We start from the raw sequence: 25224 nt of genomic DNA, 5'->3' as shown, positions 1-25224 counted from the left end.
ATGATTTTCATCAACTTCAATGTATTTCAAGAAGCATTCTGAGACTCACTCTCTTGTTTTCAGCCCAGTAAAGTATATCTTCCCCTTGTGGGCACCGTGCTCTTCAAGTCCTTTCCCATCTGTTTGGAAATATCCGCATGTTGTTTGTGGTAGCAAACATGACCTGTAGCTAAGCAGGGTCCACCCTGGTTGCATACGAAAGGGACACTAGAAGTGTGAGCAATGTAAGATATTCCAGTCCTCAGGGGATGGAGCAGCTCTGGGAAAAGCATCTAGGTTCCAGGTTCCTTCTCTGGCACCTCCAAGATAGGACTGAGAGAGATTCCTGCCTGCAACCTTGGAGAAGCTGCTGCCAGTCTGTGTAGACAATACTGAGCAAGATGGACCAAGGGTCTGACTCAGTACATGGCAGCTTCCTCTGTTCCTATGAACATCTAGAGATTAAAGGGACACACTTCCAAGAGAGAGATCATGGCTTCCAGACAGATATGAGCCCTGACCAACTCTGACCCCCAATTAGAAAAGAAACATTGTATACAAGGTATTGCCTTCAACTTCTGCAAATACAATACCAAATTGATCCAGCTGAATGCAATAGATTGCCCTGGAAGGGAGACTTTCTCCATGGCACTATCCCTCTTGACCTTTCCCTTCTGTGAGTTTCAAGAATTAGGTCTTCAAGTTCAATCATTATTCTTGGATAAGAAGAGGGGGATTAAAAAGTTTTCCATTGTGGATTGTAGCAGGGTAGCTGTGACGCAGAGCAGAAGCTGAGGAGGGAATTGGGAGGTAAATGCCTGCATTATTTATGTCGGATTGGAGCTTTTTGGATCCCTTCCTGTTTTATTAGATGGCAAGTGAGGGTAGTCGTTGCCTTGCCCAGTCAGAAAATTGAGGTTCTCTCTTAAGGGGAAAAAAAAAAAAGATGAGCACGGAGGAAAAGCACTCTATGTCATTCTGGGCACCCAAAGCTTAGAGTTCAGTGCTGTCAGGAGGAGTTCCTACACCACTGACTCCTCCAGCTATGCTCCTGCCCACAACACTCAGCACTGCCAGGAAGGAGATTAATTTCTGAGCCTCATCTATTTCCCCCACAAAGTTTGCACTGGCTGGGCTATGCCAATGAGTGTTGCTACTGTCTCATACTGCCAACTGCCTTTTCCCACCTGCCCCATCTGAAGTGCTCCCATTTGCAGGTGAGGAAGCAGATGAAAGAAGGTCTCAGTAGTAGTTCAAGAGAGTCATGGTACTGCTCCTCCTCCCAGAACTCTGAATAGGGCCCCTGGAATCTCAACAGGTGGACAACTGGCCAGTGCCCAACTTGGCCAACTCCAAGCAAGGCTTGAAGGCAGCTACATCTCTCATTGCTGCATCCTAGCAGCTGGTATTGAGTGGCATTCTGCCTTGGAATCTGAAGGTTCCACATAGCCATCAAAAATTGATGACATCATTCATCACCTCAGCTTTTTAAAATAGGGCCTTTCGCTGTGTTCATATTCTGGTATTCAAATGGAATGACAGAGAGTGTGGGCTCTCATATGAGTATGATTTTTTATCAACCTCAATGTATTTCAAGAAGCATTCTCCCTTGTTTTCAGCCCCGTAAAGTATACAGGTGAAACTCGAAAAATTAGAATATCATGCAAAAGTTCATTAATTTCAGTAATGCAAATTAAAAGGTGAAACTGACATATGAGATAGACGCATTACATGCAAAGCGAGATAAGTCAAGCCTTAATTTGTTATAATTGTGATGATCATGGCGTACAGCTCATGAGAACCCCAAATCCACAATCCCAGAAAATTAGAATATTACATGAAACCAATAAAACAAGGATTGTAAATAGAACAATATCAGACCTCTGAAAAGTATAAGCATGCATATGTATTCAGTACTTGGTTTGGGCCCCTTTTACAGCAATTACTGCCTCAATGCGGCGTGGCATGGATGCTATCAGCCTGTGGCACTGCTGAGGTGTTATGGAAGACCAGGATGCTTCAATAGCGGCCTTCAGCTCTTCTGCATTGTTTGGTCTCACGTCTCTCATCCTTCTCTTGGCAATGCCCCATAGATTCTCTATGGGGTTCAGGTCAGGCGAGTTTGCTGGCCAATCAAGCACAGTAATCCCATGGTCATTGAACCAGGTTTGGGTACTTTTGGCAGTGTGGGCAGGTGCCAAGTCCTGCTGGAAAATGAAGTCAGCATCCCCATACAGCTCGTCTGCGGAAGGAAGCATGAAGTGCTCCAAAATCTCCTGATAGACGGCTGCGTTGACCCTGGACTTAATGAAGCACAGTGGACCAACACCAGCAGATGACATGGCTCCCCAAATCAACACAGACTGTGGAAACTTCACACTGGACTTCAAGCATCTTGCATTGTGTGCCTCTCCATTCTTCCTCCAGACTCTGGGTCCTTGCTTTCCAAATGAGATGCAAAAGTTGCTCTCATCAGAAAAGAGGACTTTGGACCACTGAGCAACAGACCAGTTCTTTTTTTCTTGAGCCCAGGTAAGACGCTTCTGACGTTGTTTGTTGTTCAGGAGCGGCTTGACAAGAGGAATACGACATTTGAAGCCCATGTCCAGGATCCGTCTGTGTGTGGTGGCTCTTGATGCACTAACTCCATGCTCAGTCCACTCCTTGTGAAAGTCCCCAACACTTTTGAATGGCCTTTTCCTGACAATCCTCTCCAGGCTGCGGTCATCCCTGCTGCTTGTGCACCTTTTTCTTCCACACTTTTCCCTTCCACATAACTTTCTATTAATGTGCTTTGATACAGCACTTTGGGAACATCCAACTTCTTTTGCAATTACCTTTTGAGGCTTTCCCTCCTTATGGAGGGTGTCAATGATGGTTTTCTGCACAACTGTCAAGTCAGCAGTCTTTCCCATGATTGTGATTCCTAATGAACCAGACTGAGAGACCATTTAAAGGCTCAGGAACCCTTTGCAGGTGTTATGGATTGATTAGCTGATTGGAGTGGGACACCTGGAGCCTAGACTGTTGAACCTTTTCACAATATTCTAATTTTCTGGGATTGTGGATTTGGGGTTCTCATGAGCTGTACGCCATGATCATCACAATTATAATAAATTAAGGCTTGACTTATCTCGCTTTGCATGTAATGCGTCTATCTCATATATCAGTTTCACCTTTTAATTTGCATTACTGAAATTAATGAACTTTTGCACGATATTCTAATTTTTTGAGTTTCACCTGTATCTTCCCTGAATGGGCACCGTGCTCTTCAAGTCCTTTCCCATTTGTTTGCAAATGTTCACGTTGTTTGTGACACCGATTATACGTTCCTAAGGATACTTTAACAACATTCACCATCCCTATTATCCATCCTGCTTTTACAGAACTTGGCTGGCTCACCATAGATACATGGTTATAAATACTAGAATCTGGCAAGAGTGACAGATTGCACACATGGGAGCCATCTGTAGAACATATATTTTTATATAGAAAGAGAAACCTCAAGCAGCAACACTTTCCTAACATGATAAAAAAAAACCACGATCCTGCCAAAGCAAAGTACTTTTAAGAGTCACTACTAATGGCGCAACAGGGAAATGACTTGACTAGCAAGCCAGAGGTTGCTGGTTCAAATCCCCACTGCCATGTTTCCCAGACTATGGGAAACACCTATATCAGGCAGCAACGAAATAGGAAGATGCTGAAAGGCATCATCTCATACTGCGCGGGAGATGGCAGTGATAAACCCCTCCTGCATTCTACCAAATAAAACCACAGGGCTCTGTGGTCGCCAGGAGTTGACACCAACTTGACCGCACACTTTACCTTACTTTCAATACTTCACTTTCCCAGTTAAATTGATGGGATTTTAAAGTGCTAAATTGTGATTGGATTATACTCAAAGAGAAGAGAAGGAAGAGAATCTGTGGAGGGGAACTGTGAGAATAAAAGTATATAAAGAAATGTGGTATATTCAAAATGGTTTTCATGTTTTATTTCAGGCTTGACTTACAATAAGGAGGAAACAGATGCTCCCTGTGAACTAGACAACAAATTCTGCAAACAACTTCCAATTAGACATGAGCAGTTTTTTCCACTCTAAAGAAAAGTGTCAGCTAGGGCTATGACAGCTAACACATGGCACATTATAGTGCATTACTTACATTAACTACATGTTGCTTTAGTTACTATGAGCAGGCTCTTGCCCTGCTGCTTTGAGTGGGCTCTGGTTACAATTTTGAGGAAAAAATTGTTCCATGGGAAATCCTCTGCCAAGCCTAGTGAAGGCAAGGATTCTTTTTTTATTTGCTCCCTTGGCTTTTGTTTCAGCACAATATGGACTGTATTCATAGTTTCTCTCAGCAAGAGCCAATTGTGTGTGAGCAGGGCCAATCTTCTTGGGAGCGCAATTGTTTCTCCCTATCCAGGCTCGTTCTGGATGGGCTTCAAGCTCTCAGTCATCATTATGTTGAAGTGCTGAAGAAGGGCCATGAGTTATTGTTGCTATGGTTATTTATTTATTTAATTTATATACCGCCTGACTTCAAAGGCTCTAGGCAGTTCATAAAAAGAAACACAACAAAAACAGCTTTTAACAAGTTGTTAAAATAATTTAAAACATGCAAAGATTACTAAAAGCCTGGCTAAAAAAAGGGTGTCTTAAGGGCTCTTTTAAAGGCAGGTAAAGATGTTAAACTACAAATGCAGGGCTTGACCAATCAGTCCAACAGGTGGGTGGGACATGACAGCTGCAGGGGGGAGTTCTGGGAACAAGAAAGGAAGTTTGTGCAGACAGTGTGGACTAGCCTGAAGTCTGGGCTGGAAGCGTTAGGAGGACATGCGGCAATGGACTTTTACTGCAGCAGGATGACTGTAAATCCTTGTGAAACAGGATTGCAGGAGGCTTGATTCTCATCAGGAGCTTGGTGAGTTAAAGGGAACAGGAAGCCAAGGCTAGGGGCTTCAGAAGTTTAGGGCAGGAGAAAGTGTTTTAGTAAGAATTCAGAAGTTTGTCAGAATTTCTGTTTCTTTGGTGTGTGTGCTTTGCATTGTCCTAAATATCTGTTCTTTGCAACTGATTAACTAAGACATGGCAATTCTCTTTATTTAGCAGGGGGAGAGTAAATGGCCCTATCCATCCCCAGCACAGTACCTCCAGTGACTGTTGCTGGTGTCTATCTTATGTTTCTTTTTAGATTGTGAGCCCTTTGGGGACAGGGATCCATCTTATTTATTTATTATTTCTCTGTGTAAACCACCCTGAGCCATTTTTTGAAGGGTGATATAGAAATCAAATAAATTAGTAATAATAATTTTTAAAAAGGTTTTTTGGTAAGCCATCCTCAGCAGCAGTGTGCTGGAGGGGCATGATCTACATATTTTAAATTATATCTATATTTATAGATATATTGATATATGACTGAAGCTTCATTACACACATTTGTATGTTATGTGCAGTTTGCCCCTATGTCCTGCCTTCAGTCAATCCAAGTGTATTTACATCTAAGATTTTATATCAGAAATTGTAGTCAAATTTCTGACTCAGAAATTTATCAGAAATTGTAGGCAAATTTTCTGTTCTAGATGGGATCATACTTCTCCAGAAGGAATAGGTATGCAGTCTGGGAATACTTTTGGATCCACACCTCTACCTGGTATCTCAAGTTGAGGGCGTGGCCAGAGGGGCTTTCTATCAGCTTCGGCTGATACGCCAGCTGCACCCATTTCTTGAGATGAACTACCTCAAAACAGTGATACAAATGCTGGTAACCTCCAGACTTTACTTCTGCAATGCGCTCTATATGGGGCTGCCTTTGTATGTAGTCAGGAAACTCTGACTGGTACAGAATGCAGCAGCCAGGTTGGTCTCTGGGTCATCTTGGATAGACCACATCACTCCTTTGCTGATAGAACTACACTGGCTGCCTATAGGTTTCTGGGCAAAATACAAAGTGCTGGTTATACCCTATAAAGCCCTAAATGGCTTAGGCCCCCTGGGTATTTAAGAGAACGTCTTCTTCATTATGAGCCCATTGAGGTAGTCTGGAGAGGTCCGTCTCCACTTGCCGCCAGCTCGCTGGGGGCCACACGGGACGGGCCTTCTTGATTGCTGCCTCGAGACTGTGGAATGCACGCCCTACTGAAATACGATCTTCCCCATCCCTGACAATTTTTAAAAAGCACTTGAAAACCCACTTCTTCATCCAAGCTTTTTCAACTTTTTAAATTCTTAAGTTTTAATTTGTTTTAAAATTTGTGTATGTTTTTAACTTGTTTTATGTTACTGTTAACCACTCAGAGCTGAAAATTTGGGGTGGTGTAGAAATCTGGCAAATAAATAAACACACACACACACTTTGACCCCTTAATACACCTAGGAATAGGTTTTTTTTTTAATATTCAAAAGACGTATAGGAGAGCATCATCACTAACATAAGGCAGATTGGCCATGGAGGCCTCTCTCTCAAGATTATTAATTAAAAAAAAATAGAGCAGCAATGTTTTTATCTGATTTTATCCACCCCTCTTCTTTGTAACACTCCCCCCCAAATCTGCTCAGCCCCCTCCCTGGCTGCTTTTAATGCCCTTCTTAAGACCCACCTTTTAATTAATTGTTATTGTTGTTCATCGCCTAGAGTCTTTGGATGAGGTGGTATATAAGAAAATTTTAATAAATAATAAATAATAAATAATAAATTTATCAGTAACATTAATCAATGAAGGCCCTTTTGATGGATTAGATGGTCACTCAACAATGTTATGTTTTTCTGACTTTTAAAAGGAAAATTAATGTAAGTACTTACAAATCCATAGAGGGCAGGTACTATCTTAGAAGAAGGACTCTTGGTCCTCTCACATATGCAATGGAATACCTCTTTTTAAAAAGTGCCTCTGTGATGTGTGCCTTCATAATCTAAAAACATGTTCTTCAGAAATAATTCTATTTGTAAAATTAATTGACTCAACTCAAAAGATTTCTTTAACTAGATATCAGTTATTAATAAATATATATCCAGCCCTAATCATGGTTTAATAATCCTACCTATCTGCAATCCACTCTAGGTGGCAGCTCACAACCCAGCAAGGAACAACAAAACATAAAAAGCCTGCTGTCAAAACAACAAACCTATTACAAAGTAACTGGAGAAACAACAGGAGCCACTAAATGCTTTCAAAAAGCAGCTTTACAGTACTATTTTAAACAAAATGTTCTGGTTCAAGTAAGGCTAGTGGCAAAGGGGTCACCCGGACCTCTTGCTGAGTACTCAGAACAGGAGCAAATGAAAAGAACAGGACATTACATACCTTTAGTAGGCTAGTACAATTTACACCTCATTTTAAAGGTAACCATAGAAACAATATCCATCTAGTCCAGCATTTTGCACCAAGGCCAAGCAGATGCCTGTGGGCACTCAGTCATGAAGGTGATGGCCCCAGATTTTGTTGTTCTGCCTCTGTACATAGAGTCTCTCACAGTTAATCAATTTTTGCTTAGGGGCTGCATGCATGTCTCATTGAGGAATCCCCTCATAAGCATCCAAGAAAATTTCAAAACCACTTCCCTGGCCAACAGGAAGTGGTTTTCAAACTTGGAGTTTCTTGGAAGAATCATCTAACTGAAAAACACCTTAGGTATTGCCTAACATGTCCTTTTCATTTCAATGGGACTACTTTGAGAAATTTTCCTCATCTTATCAGCCACATAGTTCAATGCGGTAGGTATGTACACGGAACCATTTGGCGCTCCATTCTGGGAGCGCTGAACTGGTTCTGTGGACCGGTGTTCGAGGAGGTTTGAAGGAGGGGGGTTGGATAACTTTAAGGGTGGAGGAAGGGTGCTCTTACCCCTCCTGCCACATTTCCCCTGCCAGTGCTGTGTATTCAAACGGTCCGACAGGGTGGCAGCGTACCTCCCTGCTGCCCAGTTACTTCCTTGGAACGGAAGTGGCCAGAGGTGCCCGGTGCACATGTGCATTGTGCATGTCCTGTGGGAGGGATATCTTTAAGAATGGGGGAGGGTGCTCTTACCCTTCCCACCGAATTTCCTCCGCTAGTGGCACAGCCGCGTACTTCCTTGCCGCCCCAGTGCCTCCTTGAACCAGAAGTGGCTGGAAGTGCCCAGTGTGCACATTGTGCATACGGCGTGTGCACACACGCTGGGCACTTCTGGCCCAAAGATGCACCGGGGTGGCAAAGAGCTATGCTGCCTGTGGCCTCGTGGGGGGAGGAGCTAGCTTAAGATGGTGGATGGTAGCTTTTTCTCTGAGCTCCTCCAATTCAGTCAGTAATTTGTTTTTATTCTAAATGCCTCTGAGTAGGTTTTTATTTGAACCTCTATTATGAGGCTTGGTTTTATCTTAGATAGTTAGCTGACGTTTTGTCTTCGCTATTGGAAGACTGCCGCCCTGCCAGCCCATTTTAAAATTCAAAAAACCCCAAATGGGCTGCGGGGGGGGGGGGGTTGGTCCAGGGTCAGACCAAACAGGTGGTTCGGTTCCACCCCAAACGTCAAACACATTCGATGTAAAACCTCTTTGCACATCCCTACTCTGCACAGGGCTCTGTGGCCACCAGGTAGGGATGTGCAAGGAACCGTAGAGGCGCAATCTGGCGCTGGAGGGGGCCTCCCTTTAAGGGCGGAGGGGTTTGCATTTACCCCTCCCACTGCTTTCCCCCCACTAGCGCTCCGTTTTTGCAAAAGGTTTTTGGGGCAGCAGCATTTCTCCCTGCTGCCCCCGCACCCGTTGTTGTCCAGAAATACCGGCAGTAGCGATTGGGCGTGCGCCTGCTGTGCACGTCGCACATTGCATGTGTGCATGCAATGTGCCTTGTGTGCGGAGGGAATGTGAGGCGGTGGGCACACATGCAATCACTACATTGGGCATTTCAGGACAGCAGGGGCAGCAGGGAGGAACGCTGCAGCCCCAAAACCTTTTTGCAAAAATGGAGCACGGGGTGGGGGAGAAGCAGCGGGAGGGGTAAGTGCAAACCCCCTCGCCCTTAAAGGGATACTACCCGCAGCACCGGACCAGCCCATATTTGAACCAGTTCGGAGGTCTCTAGGACCGGTCTGTGCACATCCCTAGCGCCAGGAGTGGAAATCAACTTGACGGCACACTTTACCTTACTCTGCACCAGGCTGAGTGTGATTGTGGCCTGTGTGGGGATGTTCAGCAGTGTTGAAATATTTCTTCTACTAATGCCTATTTGCATATATATATACCTTTTTTACATTCTTACATTCGTGGGGAGGGGGGCTCCAGCAAGGGGGGGAGGCCTCCAAAGGCCTTTAGGTCCAGGCTCCAAAACCACCTATATACACCACACACAGAGAGGAGAGCAGCCCAATCTTTGTGTAGAGTGAGGCATGCCTAAAGCCACTGATTTCCTTGGGTTAGGCATGCCCAACTCTGCACAGGATCAAGCGATTAACCGCCTGCCTGCGAGGCTGCTGTTTTGGACGCTGCGGCAACGACGCCCCTGAGCTACACGGTGTGCGGCGGGCAGAGCGGATGCGAAAACGAAGCAATGTGGGAGCGCCGCCTGCAGGAGGCAGTGATGGCTTTCTCTCCTAGGAGGCCTACGAGCAAGCGGGAGGAGGAGAAAGGTGGCTTCGCTCCAGGGTCAGAGGGAGGGGGCTTGCAAGCAGACGGAGGGAGGAGACACAACGGGGGAGAGAGAGAGAGAGAGAAGCAGCAGCTTGGCTAGCTGTACGGCAGCCCCGGGGAAAAAGCATCAACAACTACCAGCCAGCGAGCCCACCATCTGCAGCAGCGTCAGCTCTACTTGCGGCTAGCTCCTCCTCCTCGGATCCAAGAGGCCAAATCTTTGCAGGCAGCATCGTCAAGCCGCAGCGATGGGAGTGGAAGGTTGTACCAAATGCATCAAGTACATGCTTTTTGTCTTCAATTTTGTCTTCTGGGTGAGTAGTCTCTTTGGGGCCTCTTCTCTAGCCGCGTTCCCCCCGTGGGTGGCTTTCTGAAAGATGTCTGCGATGAAGGGGCTGGCCGCGGTGTCAGTGGATTGCTGTTCCTTATCTCTTTCCTTCCCGTGGTGCTGGCGGCGGCGGCGGCTTCTGTCGCCTCTGCCAGATTCCTGCCAAAACAATGGAGCAGGCTCGGAATGGAGCTCGCGGGTTTCTCTTGCCTCATGCATTGCCTAGGAAAAAGCAGCAAGGCGCCCACCTCTTTCCACCTGACAGCTCTATGGGGTTGGGACCCAGGGATGGCTGAATGCAAACGGCGGCAATAGTTAGGTTGGAAGGCAGCTCTTCAAGCAAAGCAGTCCCCACGCTAAAATGGGTGCCGCTTTGGGACAGCACAGGAACAGAGGCTGGCTGCAAACTCCCCTTCTAACAGGGATTTGGGGGAGGGAGATGAAGGACTGGCTAGTCTCTTGGGAAATCTCATTCCAAAAGAGTTCAAAAGTAAACCGAAACAAACACGTAGCCTTGCCTGGTTTAAACCCGGTGTGAGATTTTATTTATTTCCAGCTTTTTAAAAAAAAGTTTCACTCGACCAACTTTAAAGTTAACAGTAAGTGTTTGTGGGAGGCATACCCTCACCCCCTTAGCGTGCTTGTTCAGGGCGTTAAACTCTTGTTTATGTTTGAGGAATATTGGAAGTACCTGAGCATCCAAAAGATGAACTGTGTAGTAGTATATATGCAATCTTTAACTGTAGAAAATGCTGATGACAAAAGGGAGCATTAGTTTCTGTGTGGCAAGCAACTTTTAAAAAGGAAACTTGTGTCCTGTGCTTTTCTCTACCTCCACCCACGTTTTGGTATGTGTTAACATGTTTTGCAAAGTAAAACAGCTGGTATTGATTTCTCTCTCCTAAAAAAATGAATGCTGAAGAATATTGTGCTTTCCAACCTGGAAACAGCTTTTCTGGGGTGCACTTGTGGGTGTAGTAGTCTAAACTGTTACTCATCTATCTAAAAATATTTGTGGGAAATCAGGATAAGGATATTTTTCTAAAATGGATGACTCGCAGTGCTTTTCAGACTGCCTCTCATGATCTCATCTTTCCTTCTTGGCTGGAGAATTTTGCACAGACCACACCCCAATGAAGAATTTATGCTTCTCAGCATTCCGTTACCTTTGGGTTCAGAAGAGATTGGAAGATGATCTTCTGAAGTCATGTTTGATAGACACTGCAAGTTGAGTGGTACTAATTTGAAGATGGCTGTTTACTTTCTTCTTAAAAAGCAAGTGTGACCCTGCAGGAAAAGGTTATCCCTGGAGCAAGGGATGGGGATGTCCTGCTACAGCAAAACCAGTAACCTAGACTCACATCAGTCTGTCAATGGGAACTATTAACATAATTTGTTCCAGGCACAACTTGCTTTTGGGGTTCTCACTACTAATTGAGAAGTATTACAATCTAACTACCACTTCTGCATGTGTCCCCACCTTCATTGATACTAGAGCTTATAAAAACATGCTCTATGGAGGAAAATTAAAGAAAATTTGGAAAAGGATTGCTAAAGCTGGTTGCTGTCTTCACCACTTTGTAGTGCCCTGTAGCACCCCACTGCCACACACCACTGTTGGCAACTCAGCAGTCATCCCCCAAAGCGGATTTCACCCCACCTTTTGGATAGAGTCATAAACCCTGTTCTGGCATTCTCATGAATGCTGCTGAACATGCTCACACGGGTTGGAAGTCCTGCCCTGGGCCTGTTGCTCACCCTCCTAGCCCTGCTCTTCACATTTACTGCAGCATTTGTGTGAAGAGATGAAAGCGTTTGCACACCTTCCCATGAAAGGAAGACTGGGGTGCAGAGGCTGACGATTAGGACAAAGGTGGCTGGTCTGGAGATCTTTTAATTCTAACTCTACAGGTAAACTACCTTGAGGTTGGATTACCTGAACAGAAGAGATTCATTCTCTGTGAGGTTTATTATTTATTTAGCACGTTGTAGAAGTCTGTGTGGCATCTATAACCATACTGATTTCTTTAAAAAAAACAAAAAACTGAAGCTGTTGTTTGTATTATTTGTACGCAGTGTTCTGCTTTAAAAGCTAAAGTCATGTTATGCTGGCCTCCCCTGTCACCTACTCTCCTAGCCACTGCTGTCTTCTCTCCCAACCTCTGTTTCAAGGATTATTTAACTCTGTTGGCACATAATGAGAGATTTGTCTAAGAATGTCCTGTTTAGTGATTTATTGGTGATGTATAAATGTGGTGTGCTTCATTGTCCAGTACTGGATTTATTAGGATTTGCAAATGTTTTGATTACATTGCTTGCTTTAATCCTATTACTTTGAGCTGAGTCGCTGCACTTTGAATCCTCTTCCTATAAATGCTATGAACTTTAATATAGATAATTTCAAGGGTGCTTTTATTTCACATAGCTGCACATAGGGTTAATTTGAAGTGCATCCTTTACTTATCTGTCTTAAGAGCTGTTCCCACATGCAAGCCGTCTGCTTGCTTTTATTTTCTCTCTCCATGAGATTTATATTTGCCCGTATGCGATTGTGTAGAAAAATGCAATATATGAATTGTGTTCTGTTGTGATTGCAGTCACAGTTGCAGAAATCACAGCAAGAGTGTATGCCTCTGCTGCTAACACACAAGTTCATCCATGCAGTCCTATGTCTGGAGGAATTGTATGGGAGCAAGGGTAAAAGTGACTGGTTTGCATAGGCCCTAACTACATTTTGGAAGGCCCACTGTAAACCAGTACTTGGAGTCAATTTTGGTCTAGATAAGGACAAATGCCTGGGTAAAACTCCAGATTAAGATAGAGGAGGTTGGGAACCCTACTATTCAGGTTGGAAGAATATGATTTGCCTTGAACTTTCAGCAGAAGCACTACTCCATCCAAATAAATCATTTGAGAATATAGTGTTGTCTTCGGATGCTTAGATGACTAACATAGCCAGGAGTGTATTTAACTAGCTTTGGTTAGTTCACCAACTAAGACCTTGTCTGCAGGGTTTGGAACTGGCCTTGGCTTTTCCCAAACTGGGTGTATCTAGACTGGACTACTACTGTAATATGCTCTATGAAGGACTACTTTTGAAGACAGTTTGGCTCTTCAGGTGTCTAGAATACAATTGCTAAGGTGCTAGCCCAAGGCAAGCCCGCTGGAGCATGGAACACCTCTCTTGCATCTGTTATGCGGTCACCAATTCACTTTTGAGCCCTCAAAGTGCTGGGTTTTGGCCCTTAAAGCCCTTTACAAACTGGGATGAAGTTATATCAGAAGGTGGTCCTTAAAGTTTCAACCTGACTGGACTTTAAGACTAGCAACAATCCTGTTCTCTGACATATCGCAAACTGAGATTTGTCTGGTGGGTACCAGGGAGAGGGTCTTATAGCAGCAGCAGCACCACCACCACCACCAACCACACTGACTCTCTTTTCCTGTTTTTAAGTGGAAGTTGGAGATCTTATTTCATACAGTCGCTGGATGTTTCCCACTGCTTGTGGTTTTAGAGTTCTGCTCCACTGTTTGAAATTGCTGCTATTTAAAAATTTATTTACAAACTTTAATTCCTGAAAGCTGCTTTTCGGTTTTGTTTAAACCTAAAAATTAGGTTAAAATTAATTTCCTAATACAAGGGCTGAACAGCCCTCAGGGACATATGCCTGGAAGCTAAAAAGTACTTCTGGAGGGAGAAGAGAGTAGAGAAAATTGCTCCCCCTTCCCCTTGCGCATACACTTGGTTGCTCAAGCAGCCTCACTGTGAAGTCGCAGCTCCTGCTCAGCCCTTCTAATGCTGTGCTAGATGTAAGCCATTGTTTTTGAAACTCTGCCTCCTGGATTGTGAAAACATGACCAGTACTAGAAGCAAGAAGTTAAAAGGATTTCAAATTTCCTTCTGAAATGGAATGTGCTAATATCTCGCATAATTCCTTCACCAATATATTCCCACTCCTCGCCTAAAAGTAATAATGGTAAGGGGATGGGGCCATTGTTCAGTGGCCAGACATCTGTATGCAAAAGCAGAAGGTCTCAGGTTCAATCTTTGCCATTTCCAGGTAGGGCTGGGAAAGACTCCTGCGTGAAACTTTGGAAAGCGATTGCCAGTCAGTGTAGTAGACAGTACTGCACTAGATGGACCAATGTCTGATGCATTATTAGGCAGCATCCTATGTTCCTGTGAAAAGCCTAGTATCTCTCTCTTTTTCCTTCCCCAACTTATTCAGAAAGACTTTTCTTTCCCTCCTCTTCACTTCCGGTTGTGACTTGAAGTTGATTTGAGGGTGGGGTGGTCCTTGTGGAAATGATGAAGTTTAGCAGAAAGGATATAGGAACTACCAAGCAAGCCAGCCTGTCTGGTCACTTCAGTTGTTTGCCAGGTCTGAATTGCCCACAATTCTATTAATTTTAAGGCTCTTGTCTTAGTTTCTTTGCTTTTAACCATTTTGTTCCATGTACCATTATTTAGCTGCTAAACCTGTTGCTCAAAATAAATCCCTTCTGCAGTGGCGCAGCAGGGAAGCAGCTTGCCTAGGGAGCAAGAGGCTGTTATTTCAAATTCCCGTCGGTGTGCTTCCCAGACTGTGCCTAGCAAATATATATATTTGTAGTCACCTATATCGGGCAGCAGCAATATAGGAAGGTGCTGGAGGAGGATGCTCACTTCAGTGACAATGGCAAAGGCATCATCTCACTTCACAGGAGTAAACCACTCCTGTATTCTACCAAGAAAAGCATATGGCTCTGTGGTCTCCAGGAGTCGACACCAACTCAACAGCACAATCTTTCCTTTCCTTTTACTGTAAAGGCAACTTTGGGGTAAGAGGATGTGCATGTGCCCTCTTACTTCAGTAAAAGCCCAAGGAAAAACTCAGGGCTATCTGGCAGGGCAGTGCCACAAAGGTTCGGCCTCGATCCTGGCACTTCACATGAGCAGCCCTACCCAGGTAGGACAGTGCATGCCCGGGTAGGCCGGTCATGTGAACAGCCTTTCAGAACTCTTTCAAGCTTTCACTGTCCCTTGATTTCTCCTCAGCCTTCCTGGCATGGTTGCCCCCTCCTCTGTGGTTGATCTTGTGCCAGTTGAGGTCCATGTAAAGGGGGTGATGTCATAGCTCAGTGGTAGAGCATCTGCTTTGCATGCAGAAGGTCCAAGGTTCAGATAGTGGCATCTCCAGATAGTGCTGGGAAAAGGCTCCTGCCTAAAGCCTTTGAGAGCTGCTACTAGTCAGACAATACCGAGCTAGATGGACCCATGATCTTCCTATGTTCCTGTGCTTCTGCCCACATGGTTCCTCTAACAGCACACATGACATAGCACACCAGTGATGCTCTGTCTCTTGCATTGTATGCTGAAGGCAGATATAGAGGAAGCACCTAGGCAGAAGTGTTTTCACAGGACCCAACCAGCCTGTGCGTGTCAGGGTGCATGTGCAGGGGGTCTAAAATAGAGGTGTGGGGGTAGTGAGCTGCTAGAGTTGTTCTGTGAGCTAGTGACATTTAGTGTCTCTTTTGCAAGGCTGGTCTAAATAGAAGCTGAGCACGGTTGCAACATCCTTGAAATGGTTGCAAAATCCTTGACCCTGGGGAAAATTCCCCTCCCCCTGTTCTGTGACTTCAAGGCATCCAAAAGCCTGTGGGAGCCAGAAATATTCTCAGGACTGATACCAGACTGACTTGTTAGTATGCAAGCTTGCTCTCCCGCTTGCCCCTCCACTGCTCCCCACACTCATTTGCTTATCTGTGGACTGGCATTGTTGGCAACTAGTAGTGTGAAGCCGAACAAAAACTTTGGCTGATCTCTACAACAGGCATTGGCATGTCAAAGAGAAGCTTGTTTGGAGGCTTTAGAAGAAGAAAGAGGCTGTTTTAAGCACTCAACTATATTCTCCAATAAGACACAAGCCTGCTAGCTTTTTTTGGTTTTACATCTCCGATTAAGCTCCACTGTAAATAAGCTAACAGCCTCCTCTCCTTCTAGTATATTTCACACTGTAACAGTGCAGTTATGCTGCAAGAAGTTTTTTTGTCAGCGTACCAGTGGTCCACCATTTAGAATTGATTCTGCTCATTTTAAACAGGGGGAAAAATGGGCCCAGATGTGGAGCATACCCCCAATAGGCTGTAGTTATAGATGCCCCAGCACATGGCACAACATGTAGTGTGAGGTTTACACATGCCCGTAGAGTGGGTTTGCAAAACATGCTTGGATGTTAGTGCTACAGCATGTGTGAAGCAGTTTAAAACCTTCATAAAAACCTAGGCTGGTTCTCAAAATATGTCCTCTTATAGCCTTTCTGCTGACAACTAAATTCCTATGTGCAGGGATTCTTTTTCTATGGAAGAACATTGAATGAGTTCATATGCCTGTTTTGAAACAGTTGAACTGGCTGCCAATTTGTTTCTGGCAAAGTACGAAGTGCTGGTTATTACCTTTTAAAGCCCTGAACGGCTTAGGTCTGAGTTATCTTAGAGAGCGCCTTCTTCTGCATGATCCACATGTTAAGGTCATCTGAGGAGGTCTGCCTTCAGTTACCACCAGCACGTCTGGTGGCGACTCGGAGGCGGGCCTTCTCTGTAGCTGCTCCTGGGCTGTGGAATGCACTCCCAGCAGAAATCCGTAACTTGAATTCATTATTGGTTTTCAGGAGAGCCCTTAAAAGCTATCTGTTTGGCCTGGCCTTCCAGGGTTTTTAAACTGTTGTAAATGTTTAATTTGGCCTAGTCCTCCAGGGGGTTTTGAACTGTTTGAAATGTTTTAATTATTAATTGGTTTTATGTTTTTATAGTTTTTGTTTTTAACTGTTAATTGATTTTAATTGTTCTTGTTTTAATGAAATCGCCGTGAGCCATTTTTGGAAGGGCGATATAGAAATTGAATTATTTATTTATTTATCTATCGAATTTGTACACCGCCCCAAACTTTCGTCTCTGGGCAGTTAACAATAGCATAAAACAATTTAAAAACATATACAAAAACTAAAAACAATTTAACAATTTAAAAATAAACCAGAAATGAAAACCTAAAAATGTAGGAAGCTGAGAAAGCATGGGCGAAAAGATGGGTTTTCAAGTATGTTTTGAAAATTGCCAGAGATGGGGAGGATCATATCTCAGCAGGGAGCACATTCTACAATCTTGGGACAGTGACCAAGAAGGTCCGTCTCTGTGTAGCCACCAAACAGGTTGGCAGTAACTGGAGACGGACCTCCTCAGATGACCTCAATGGGTGGTGGGGCTTGTAGTGCAGAAGACGCTCTCTTAAATACCCAGGGCCTACGCCATTTAGGGCTTTATAAGTTATAACTAGCACCTTGTATTTTGTCCGGTAACCTATTGGCAGCCAGTGTAGCTCCATCAATAAAGGAGTAACGTGGTCTCTCCAAGATGACCCAGAGACCAACCTGGCTCCACATTCTGAACCAACTGAAGTTTCCAGACTACGTACAAAGGCAGGCCCATGTAGAGCGCATTGCTGAAGTCAAGTCTGGAGGTTACCAACAAATGTACCACGGTTTTGAGGTCATTGATCTTAAGAAATGGGCGCAGCTGGCGTATCAGCTGGAGCTGATAGAAAGCACCCCTGAGCACTGCCTAAACCTGAGATACCAGGGAGAGGTGTGAATCCAGAAGTACTCCCAGACTGCGAACTTGTTCGTTTTGGGGAAGTGTGACCCCATCTAGAACAAGTAGATCAAAATTCTCTCTAGAGTTCTGACCCCGCACAATAAGTACCGCTGTCTTATCTGGATTCAGCTTCAGTTTATTCTCCCTCATCCAGCCCATTACTGCTTCCAGGCAGGCATTTAGGGAGGATATGCCAGCTCCTGAAGAAGAACCCAGCTCCAAATCCCCTGATGATCTCTCCCAGTGGTTTAATGTAGATGTTAAAAATCATTGGAGAAAGTATGGAGCCTTGAGGGACAGCATACTTAAGCTCAGATTTTGAAGAGCAACAATCTCCAATCGACAACATCTGGAATCTATCCGAGAGGTAGGAGCGGAACCACTGTAAAACAGTGCCTACCACCCCCAACACCCTCAGACGTTCCAGAAGGATACTATGGCCGATAGTATTGAAAGCTGCCGAGAGGTCCAAAAGGACCAACGGAGTCGCACTTCCTCTGTCAATTCCCAATTGGAGATTATCCATCAGGCTGACCAAGGCAGTCTCAAACCCATAGCCTGCCCGAAAACCAGATTGAAATGGGTCTCTAGATAATAAGTTTCCGCCTGGAGCTGAGAGGCCACCACCCTCTCAATTACCTTGCCCAGCCATGGGAGGTTGAGACAGGCCTATAATTGCTCAACTCTGAGGAATCTAGTGCAGGCTTCTTTAGAAGAGGTCTAATAATTGTCTCCTTAAGACAAGGAGGCATCCCTCCCTCCCTCAGAGAAGCAATCCTGTGAGCCCACACCCAGTGTTCCCGCTCAGTGAGTGGAATAAGTTTTGTTGCTCTGGGTGGCAGTATCAAACCAGTGTGCGCGCACATGAATTATTTTATGCCATTATAGATACAATACACATACCATAAATATGGACGGAAATAAGTGTACTTTGCAATTCTATTTATCTGTCTTCTGTTTTAAAAGCAGTTGTACAGTATTTGCCACTGGAGGTTAAAAGTGGCCTATAAAATAATAATAATAAACTAAAAATTGTCTAAATTTTGTTTATTTAAATTTGAGTTCATCCTTGCTTTCTTGCTCTTATTCTAAAATGTCTTGAGACAGTATTAGTTGTCCATATAATTTGATAGTCACACAGTAGGCTTCCCATTTCCTTCCACATATCCTCTAGCTAATACATGCCTTAGATTAAATAAGGTCCTAGGTACTTAAAAGACCCAGGGCTTGGATTGACAGGGCCTGTTTGAGGCCCACAGTCTCCCCACATTTTGATAATAAAACCCTTTTGTGCTTTCTAAAGATATCCAACACTCTCCTCCCCACAAGTTTTCTTCATTGCTAAAAATGAATCTCCCTTTTCTCCCTCAGTCAGTACCCAATTGAGAATCAGTGTGGTATAGTGATTAGAATGTTAAGACTAGGATTGAGGGACTTGTATTCCCCATTCAGTCATGAAACTCACTGTGGGACTCTAGGTGAGACTGACACACACTCTCTCCTCCAAACCTGCTTCACAAGATTAAGAGGATAAAAGTGGAGAGGAAGAACAGCACTCCCCTGAACTCTTTGGAGGAAGAACAGGATATGTGTCACAATATATGTATATGTGTCTATAACATATTTATGTTGACACTTAGCCACGTGCATTCTAATCCTAAACATGTAGGATTAGACAGCAGCACCCATCCCTTGGAGAGGATGACCTCAAAACTGTGGTGCATCAGCTGGTAACCTCCAGGCTTGCCTATTGCAATACGCTCTACGTGGGGCTGCCTTTGTACGTAGTTCAGAAACTTCTGTTGGTTCAAAATGCGGCAGCCAGATTGGTCTCTGGGGCAATCCGGAGATTCCATATCATGCCTGTTTTGAAACAGTTACACTGGCTGCTGCTATGTTTCCAGGCAAAATACAAAGTACTAGTTATTACCTTAAGAGTCCTGAACGGCTTAGGTCCAAGATATCTTAGAGAGCACCTTCTTCTACATGATCCCCACCACACATTAAGGTCATCTGAGGAGGTCTGCCTCCAGTTACCACCAGTTCATCTGGTGGCAACTCAGAGGCGGGCCTTCTCTGTAGCTGCCCCGGTGCTGTAGAATGCTCTCTTGACGGAAATACGTAATCTGAGTTCATTGCGGACCTTCAGGAGAGCCCTTAAAACCTATCTGTTTGGCCAGGCCTTCCAGAGTTTTTAATCTGTTGTAAATTGTTTTTAACTGCTGTAAATGTTCGGCCTGGTTTTCCAGGTTTTTTAACTGTTTAAATGATTTAACTGTTAATTAGTTTTATGCTGTGTTTGTAGTTTTGATTTTAATTGTTTTTACTTTGGTGTAAACCGCCTTGAGCCATTTTTGGAAGAGTGGTATATAAATTGAATGAATAAATAAAGTAGTTGTAGATGTAATAAAAAACAACTTAGAAGCAAATTCAAATAGCTTTTTTAATACCTATCGCAGCAGAAAAAGCAGCCCAGTTTGACCTCCTTCTTCTATTACTACTACTACAAACATTTATATACTGCTTTTCAACAAGTTTACAGAGGGAGGGAAATAAATAAAGATGGATCCTTGTCCCCAAAGGGCTCACAATCTAAAAAGAAACATAAGATCGACAACAGCAGCAGTCACTGGAGGGGTACTGTGCTGCGGGTGGATAGGGCCAGTTGCTCTCCCCCGCTAAATAGAACTACATTTAAGCAAAAAGCATATTTGTATGCAACTATAGTTTGTTCTGTCTACTGCAGAAGGAAAAGCCACCAGTTTTATTTTAAACAGGGCAGCAGAATTTCATATGTGGAGTTACCCTATGGGTAATGTCACCCACCCCCCTTTTTAAAGGATTTAAAAACAAGCTAGCATTTAAAGAGCTTTTAAAATGAGTTTCCTGTGATGGAGCAAGTGTATAAAAATAAGATTTGGTAGGGGAGGGTGAGATGTTTAATGTTCATTTTAGCAATTTGTAAAGCTACTTTCAATAATTTGGGGTATTTTAGTCCATTAGAAGCTTATTAAAAAGGTAATATGTAAGTTATTGGGGGAGGAAATAACTTTTAATTTAAAACGTAAAACTGATTGTGCTTTTTAGCCTGACTTCTAACTTGTTTACTTAATTTGGTTAATTTTATTGCTTTTATTTTACATTGTATCTGTTGCGAGTGGCCCTGCGCGGTAGTGTACTGGAGGGGTGGGATATAAATATTTTAAATAAATAAATAAATATTAACATCTGTTACAAGTACAAAGCAAAATAAAATAATATTATATGGAGAAACATATTGTGAAATAACCATTCTCTCATATATTTTGCTATCTAAGCCATTTTGAGAACTTTGTTGCTAAAAAAAAAGCGGCATACAGCATAAATATTTTAAAAATAAACCCAACAACACATGGTAAACCAAAAGGCAGGAACAAGAAGAGATCTATTTTGTTAGAACATTTTTTTCTTCCCTTTTATTCTTTTTTAAAACTTTTAATACTTTTACTGACAAATTTCCTCAGAAGAAGTTGACAAGTTTGTAATGCAGAGAGAGAGTGAGTTTCATACTAGGGAGGTAAGCAGGGAAGAAGAAACACAAGCAGACTGGCTTTCAGATCCACACAGGCACATACAAGTTTTTCAAATTGGGAAGGAAGGCACGCACACATGTGTTTATACACACACACGATTCATGGGGTGGGGTGGGAGGAAGAGAAGCCCAGTGCCTTAAGCAAGGGGAACAAGTAAAATAAACAGATATGGATTTGGGACAGGGTTCTTGTTTTACTATCTTTGAAAGACGAAGTTCATTCAGTCCCCTTTGCTTCCCTTGCAGCTCCCTCCTCGCTTCCTCCACTCTGAGATTATGCTCAAACGCTGAGGGACCAGGAAGCAGCTCAAGAGTCCTGCCCCTCTCCTGCTGGGGAGAGGGGTGGGACTAGCTGCAAGAAGGGAAGTTAACCCTTTCTTTACACTGCTGCTGACAATCTTGCTACTGCCGATGTTCATTCAGATTAACAGGGACTGTGCGGATTCTAGAATCAGATAAGCGGGTTTTTTTTAAAAAAATTCTGCACAAGCATGCATCTTAGAGGGAACAGTGCCCCCAGCTGTAGTGTTACAGCCCAGACACTGATTTATTTACCACCCTGGCGAGAACAGGCTGTTGTATTGGGTGGGGTTCAGTAGCTGCGCTGTTCTAATCATTTGGTATAAATCAGACTCCTCTCTATCCAAAGCAACCTAGATCATTTCCAGACGGGGCTTCTAGCTTGCTTTTTCTCTGGATTGCAGGGTGTACATTCACATATCAGCCAGATTTACCCCGAAGTCCCTGCAAGCTATTGGGGAACACTCCCCACACAATTTGGGTTCTCTATTGGGCATTGGAACATAGCCTGATTTATGTCCAGGGTAAAAAAAAATAAAATCCACTTTTTGCATCTTTGCGGGGCGGTGGAGGGGCAAACTTGAACTTGCAGTAAACCTGCTGTAAAGCCCGCTGTCTGGAAATTATCCTGGCAAACCTCTTTCTAGGTGGTTTCAAATAAACCACTGAAGGCAGTTTCTACTATCTCCCTTTGATGGCTTACTCCTGCTGAAGTGTGGCTATTTCTGATACTTAAGCTAAATCTCTTCCCTGTGACTTAACTTCCTTTTCTTGACTTCAGTGCATAAAGCAAACACCGAGAACCAGTCAAGCATTTGAAAAACTGTTATTGTCACTCATTCTGGTCCCGCCCCCCGCCGCTGCAGTCAGACACCCCTTACAAGCCTGTCCTTGTGGGTTTGCCTTCTAGACGCCTATAACCACCTTTGTGGCTTAAAAGTGCTTTGTGGGTTGATATTGCTATTTCCAAAGCCAAGGAAACTCTTCTTGTTATAGCTGCATTGGTTTTCTCTGCTACTGTGTAATTTCTTAGGATTGGAATCCCATTTTCCCATTCATCCTGATCTAAAGGGAATCAATGGTCATTTGAAATCATGTACTTTTTAGTGCACCTGAATACATCTTTAATATTAACAGAAGTGGCAGTTTGTTTGCTCTGGGATTGTTCCAACTCTGGCCAAACCACAAAGCATTGTCTAGATTACATTTTATATAATGCAAAAACAACCAGGCATAAAAAGCCACCTGTATTTATTTAAGGGGGGGGGGGTATGTGCAGAGTTGTGTGCTGTTATTCCTGATCTTACTCTGGATATTCTGGAACATCTTCTTTATGGGGTGTAAAGGAAGTAATGTTGCCCAGAAAAGGAACTGTTTGACTCAGGGCCCATTTTTTGCAAGTGTACTCAGGACTGATCTGGATGACTCGGCATACTCTCAGAGGATGCTCTGGACTGTGACTCCACTTGCTGCAGTTTCTTGGTGGAGCAAGATGTGTTGTGTCAGCCATTTAGGGGGTGACCTTTTGGGTAGCCCTGTCTCCTCTTCATGCTATAGGAGAGCAAAGGATTGAGTTAAAAATGCTCTGATCTTGGGAAATGGGATACCTGCCACCATACATCTCAAATTCCAGTCTGCTGTTTTGTGGTGCAAAGCTCTACTCTAGAATCCTATGTTTTGTTCTTTGTACAGCTCAGTGGCATGTGGCCTTGTATTCTCTTTACTTGTCAGACCTACACTAGAAGCCAAAATGTCCATGCTGAGAAGTGCCAGATTTCTCCTTTTAAAGATATAATAATGAAATATTCCTCATGGCTATTGGTTTACTCTGAGGAGAGCACCCACCTTTGTGTCTAATGTACCCTGTAGCAGCTGTCCAGGTTTGGAGCATTTTGCACTGTCAGACAAGTGTATAATTACAAGGCATTAGAGGACCTTTGAATGCATTTTCTTCCAAACTTCATATTGCTATTTTCTTTTGCTTGTGGTAGCCATAAGCATGGTTTGGGCATAAGATTTGAGTTTGAGGAATATACAGTATTTGCAACGATACTGAGGCAAGCTATACATTTGTATTGACTATTTGCAGTTTCCTAGTGGAGGAAGTTTTGTTTTGCATAAAACTAAACGCAGTTTCATTATGCGTTTAGTTTTATTTAGTAGCCTGTACATAGAGGCAATTGGATTTTGCATTAAATCATGCAGAGTGCTATAACTACATTGACAGCAGATTAAATCATGAATGTTGTAAAAAACATAATGCTTAATTTGCATGGTTCAAACACGGCTTTAATCAATGCACAGAGGTCTGCAGAGAATTCTGTAGTGTTCTTTTGGGGCAGGGGTCGGAGTGACACAGAAAGATTAGGGCACATTGTGAGATGGGTCTTTGAAAATGGGAAACTATAGACTTGAGCCACAGGGGATGACCAGGACAGCAGGCATGTCCCAATTTCTGTAAGAAACACTGGAGTGGCCATAGTACTTGGCACCTAAAAGTGAAAGTATCAAACTAAAATAGTGTGTCTGGGAAGCCTTATGGCCCTTCCACAGCAACTGGAACATATAAAACTGTCTGACTGAGTTAACTTTAAGAGGCCCCATCTCACCAAACACTGAAATCACTCCCACTCTTCCTTCATCTTGTGTGTCTCGTGTGTGTGTCTAACTTTCAGATTTGTTCCTGCAGTCCCAAGGAGCAGAAACCTTCTTTTCCACTTTTGCATGAAAAATGAGACTTTGGGGATTTTGATCGACAATCTGATGTCCAAGTTGAATGCTAAATTCCCATGAAAGATCACAGCTGTGCTTATTATCAGAGCCTCTCTTTATAGAGCCCTTCCTCTTGCAGCAACACATGAGTGCTGCTGTAGATGCTCTGTTTCTGTCTGCATTTGCCTCCGTGTTGTTGGGATATTTCTTTTCATGGGTTTAAGCAAGAACTATGCTTTTGGGCTTTTGCTTTCTCAGTGATTTCTTGTGCATAACTTTTTATTTATAGACATTATTAGTCCACTCTGTGTCCCCCACCCCCTTTCTGTAAAACTGTCTCGACCTGTGCCTTACAAACTAGGCAAGGTTGTAGGATATCTGTGATTGGATCTTGTAATTTCTCTTTCACATGTTAAAAGCTTGTGGTGATGCAGATTGGATTGGTTTGCGCTGGGGAGTTGATCCTCCCTTATGCCATTTCCCTGACCATCCCCTCTCCAAAGCTGCTTTTGAGGGAGGTGGGGAAGGCAGATATTCCATGTATAATTCTAGATTGGATCTAAGTGGTGTAGTGGTTAGAGTGTTGGACTAAGATTGGGGAGGCCCCAAGTTCAAATCCCCCTTCAGCCATAAACTCACTAGGTGACACTGGGCCAGTCACTTATCTCTCAGCCTAACCAGGTTGTTGTGAGAATAAACATAACCATGTACACTGCTCTGGGCTCCTTGGAAGAAGTGCAGGATATAAATGTAAACATAAATAAATAAAATGTTCTGATTCTCAGTACATTGAACCTAAGATCAGAGCCACTACATGAATGCCAAGCTGCTTTATTGAAAAACACAATATGTAGATTGTGTTAGTTTAATTCTAGAATTTTATTGAAATACTGAAACAACCTGTAGGAATGAGATCACTTGTTCTTCTTTTCCATCAGCAGAACTGAATGTTTTAGTAGCTACAAAGGTGTCATTTTTCTCACAGTGTTGAATTTTACTGAGAATAAATATGACTAATTTCAGTCTTTTTAATTAGGTTCTTTTATAACTGTTCAGCACATGGTATGTACTGTCTGGTTTTGCAAAGATTAGTG

The 25224-nt window shown here is 43.5% G+C and overlaps 1 protein-coding gene across 1 annotated transcript in view; it reads left to right on the top strand.

Annotated features, from left to right (window-relative positions):
* Nucleotides 1–9556: 9556 nt before the first annotated feature.
* Nucleotides 9557–25224, top strand: part of CD81 (CD81 molecule) — a 112262-nt gene continuing 96594 nt past the window's right edge. Inside the window, exon 1 of the mRNA XM_053246771.1 lies at nucleotides 9557–9904. Coding sequence (XP_053102746.1) covers nucleotides 9839–9904 — 66 coding nt within the window. The 5' untranslated portion in view covers nucleotides 9557–9838. The remainder of the gene's footprint in view (nucleotides 9905–25224) is intronic.

This window comes from Hemicordylus capensis, chromosome 1 (assembly GCF_027244095.1).
Source record: "Hemicordylus capensis ecotype Gifberg chromosome 1, rHemCap1.1.pri, whole genome shotgun sequence".
NCBI classification, from domain to species: domain Eukaryota; kingdom Metazoa; phylum Chordata; class Lepidosauria; order Squamata; family Cordylidae; genus Hemicordylus; species Hemicordylus capensis.
The sequence above is the reverse complement of the archived record's forward strand: the minus strand, read 5'-3'. Positions and strand labels throughout refer to the sequence as shown.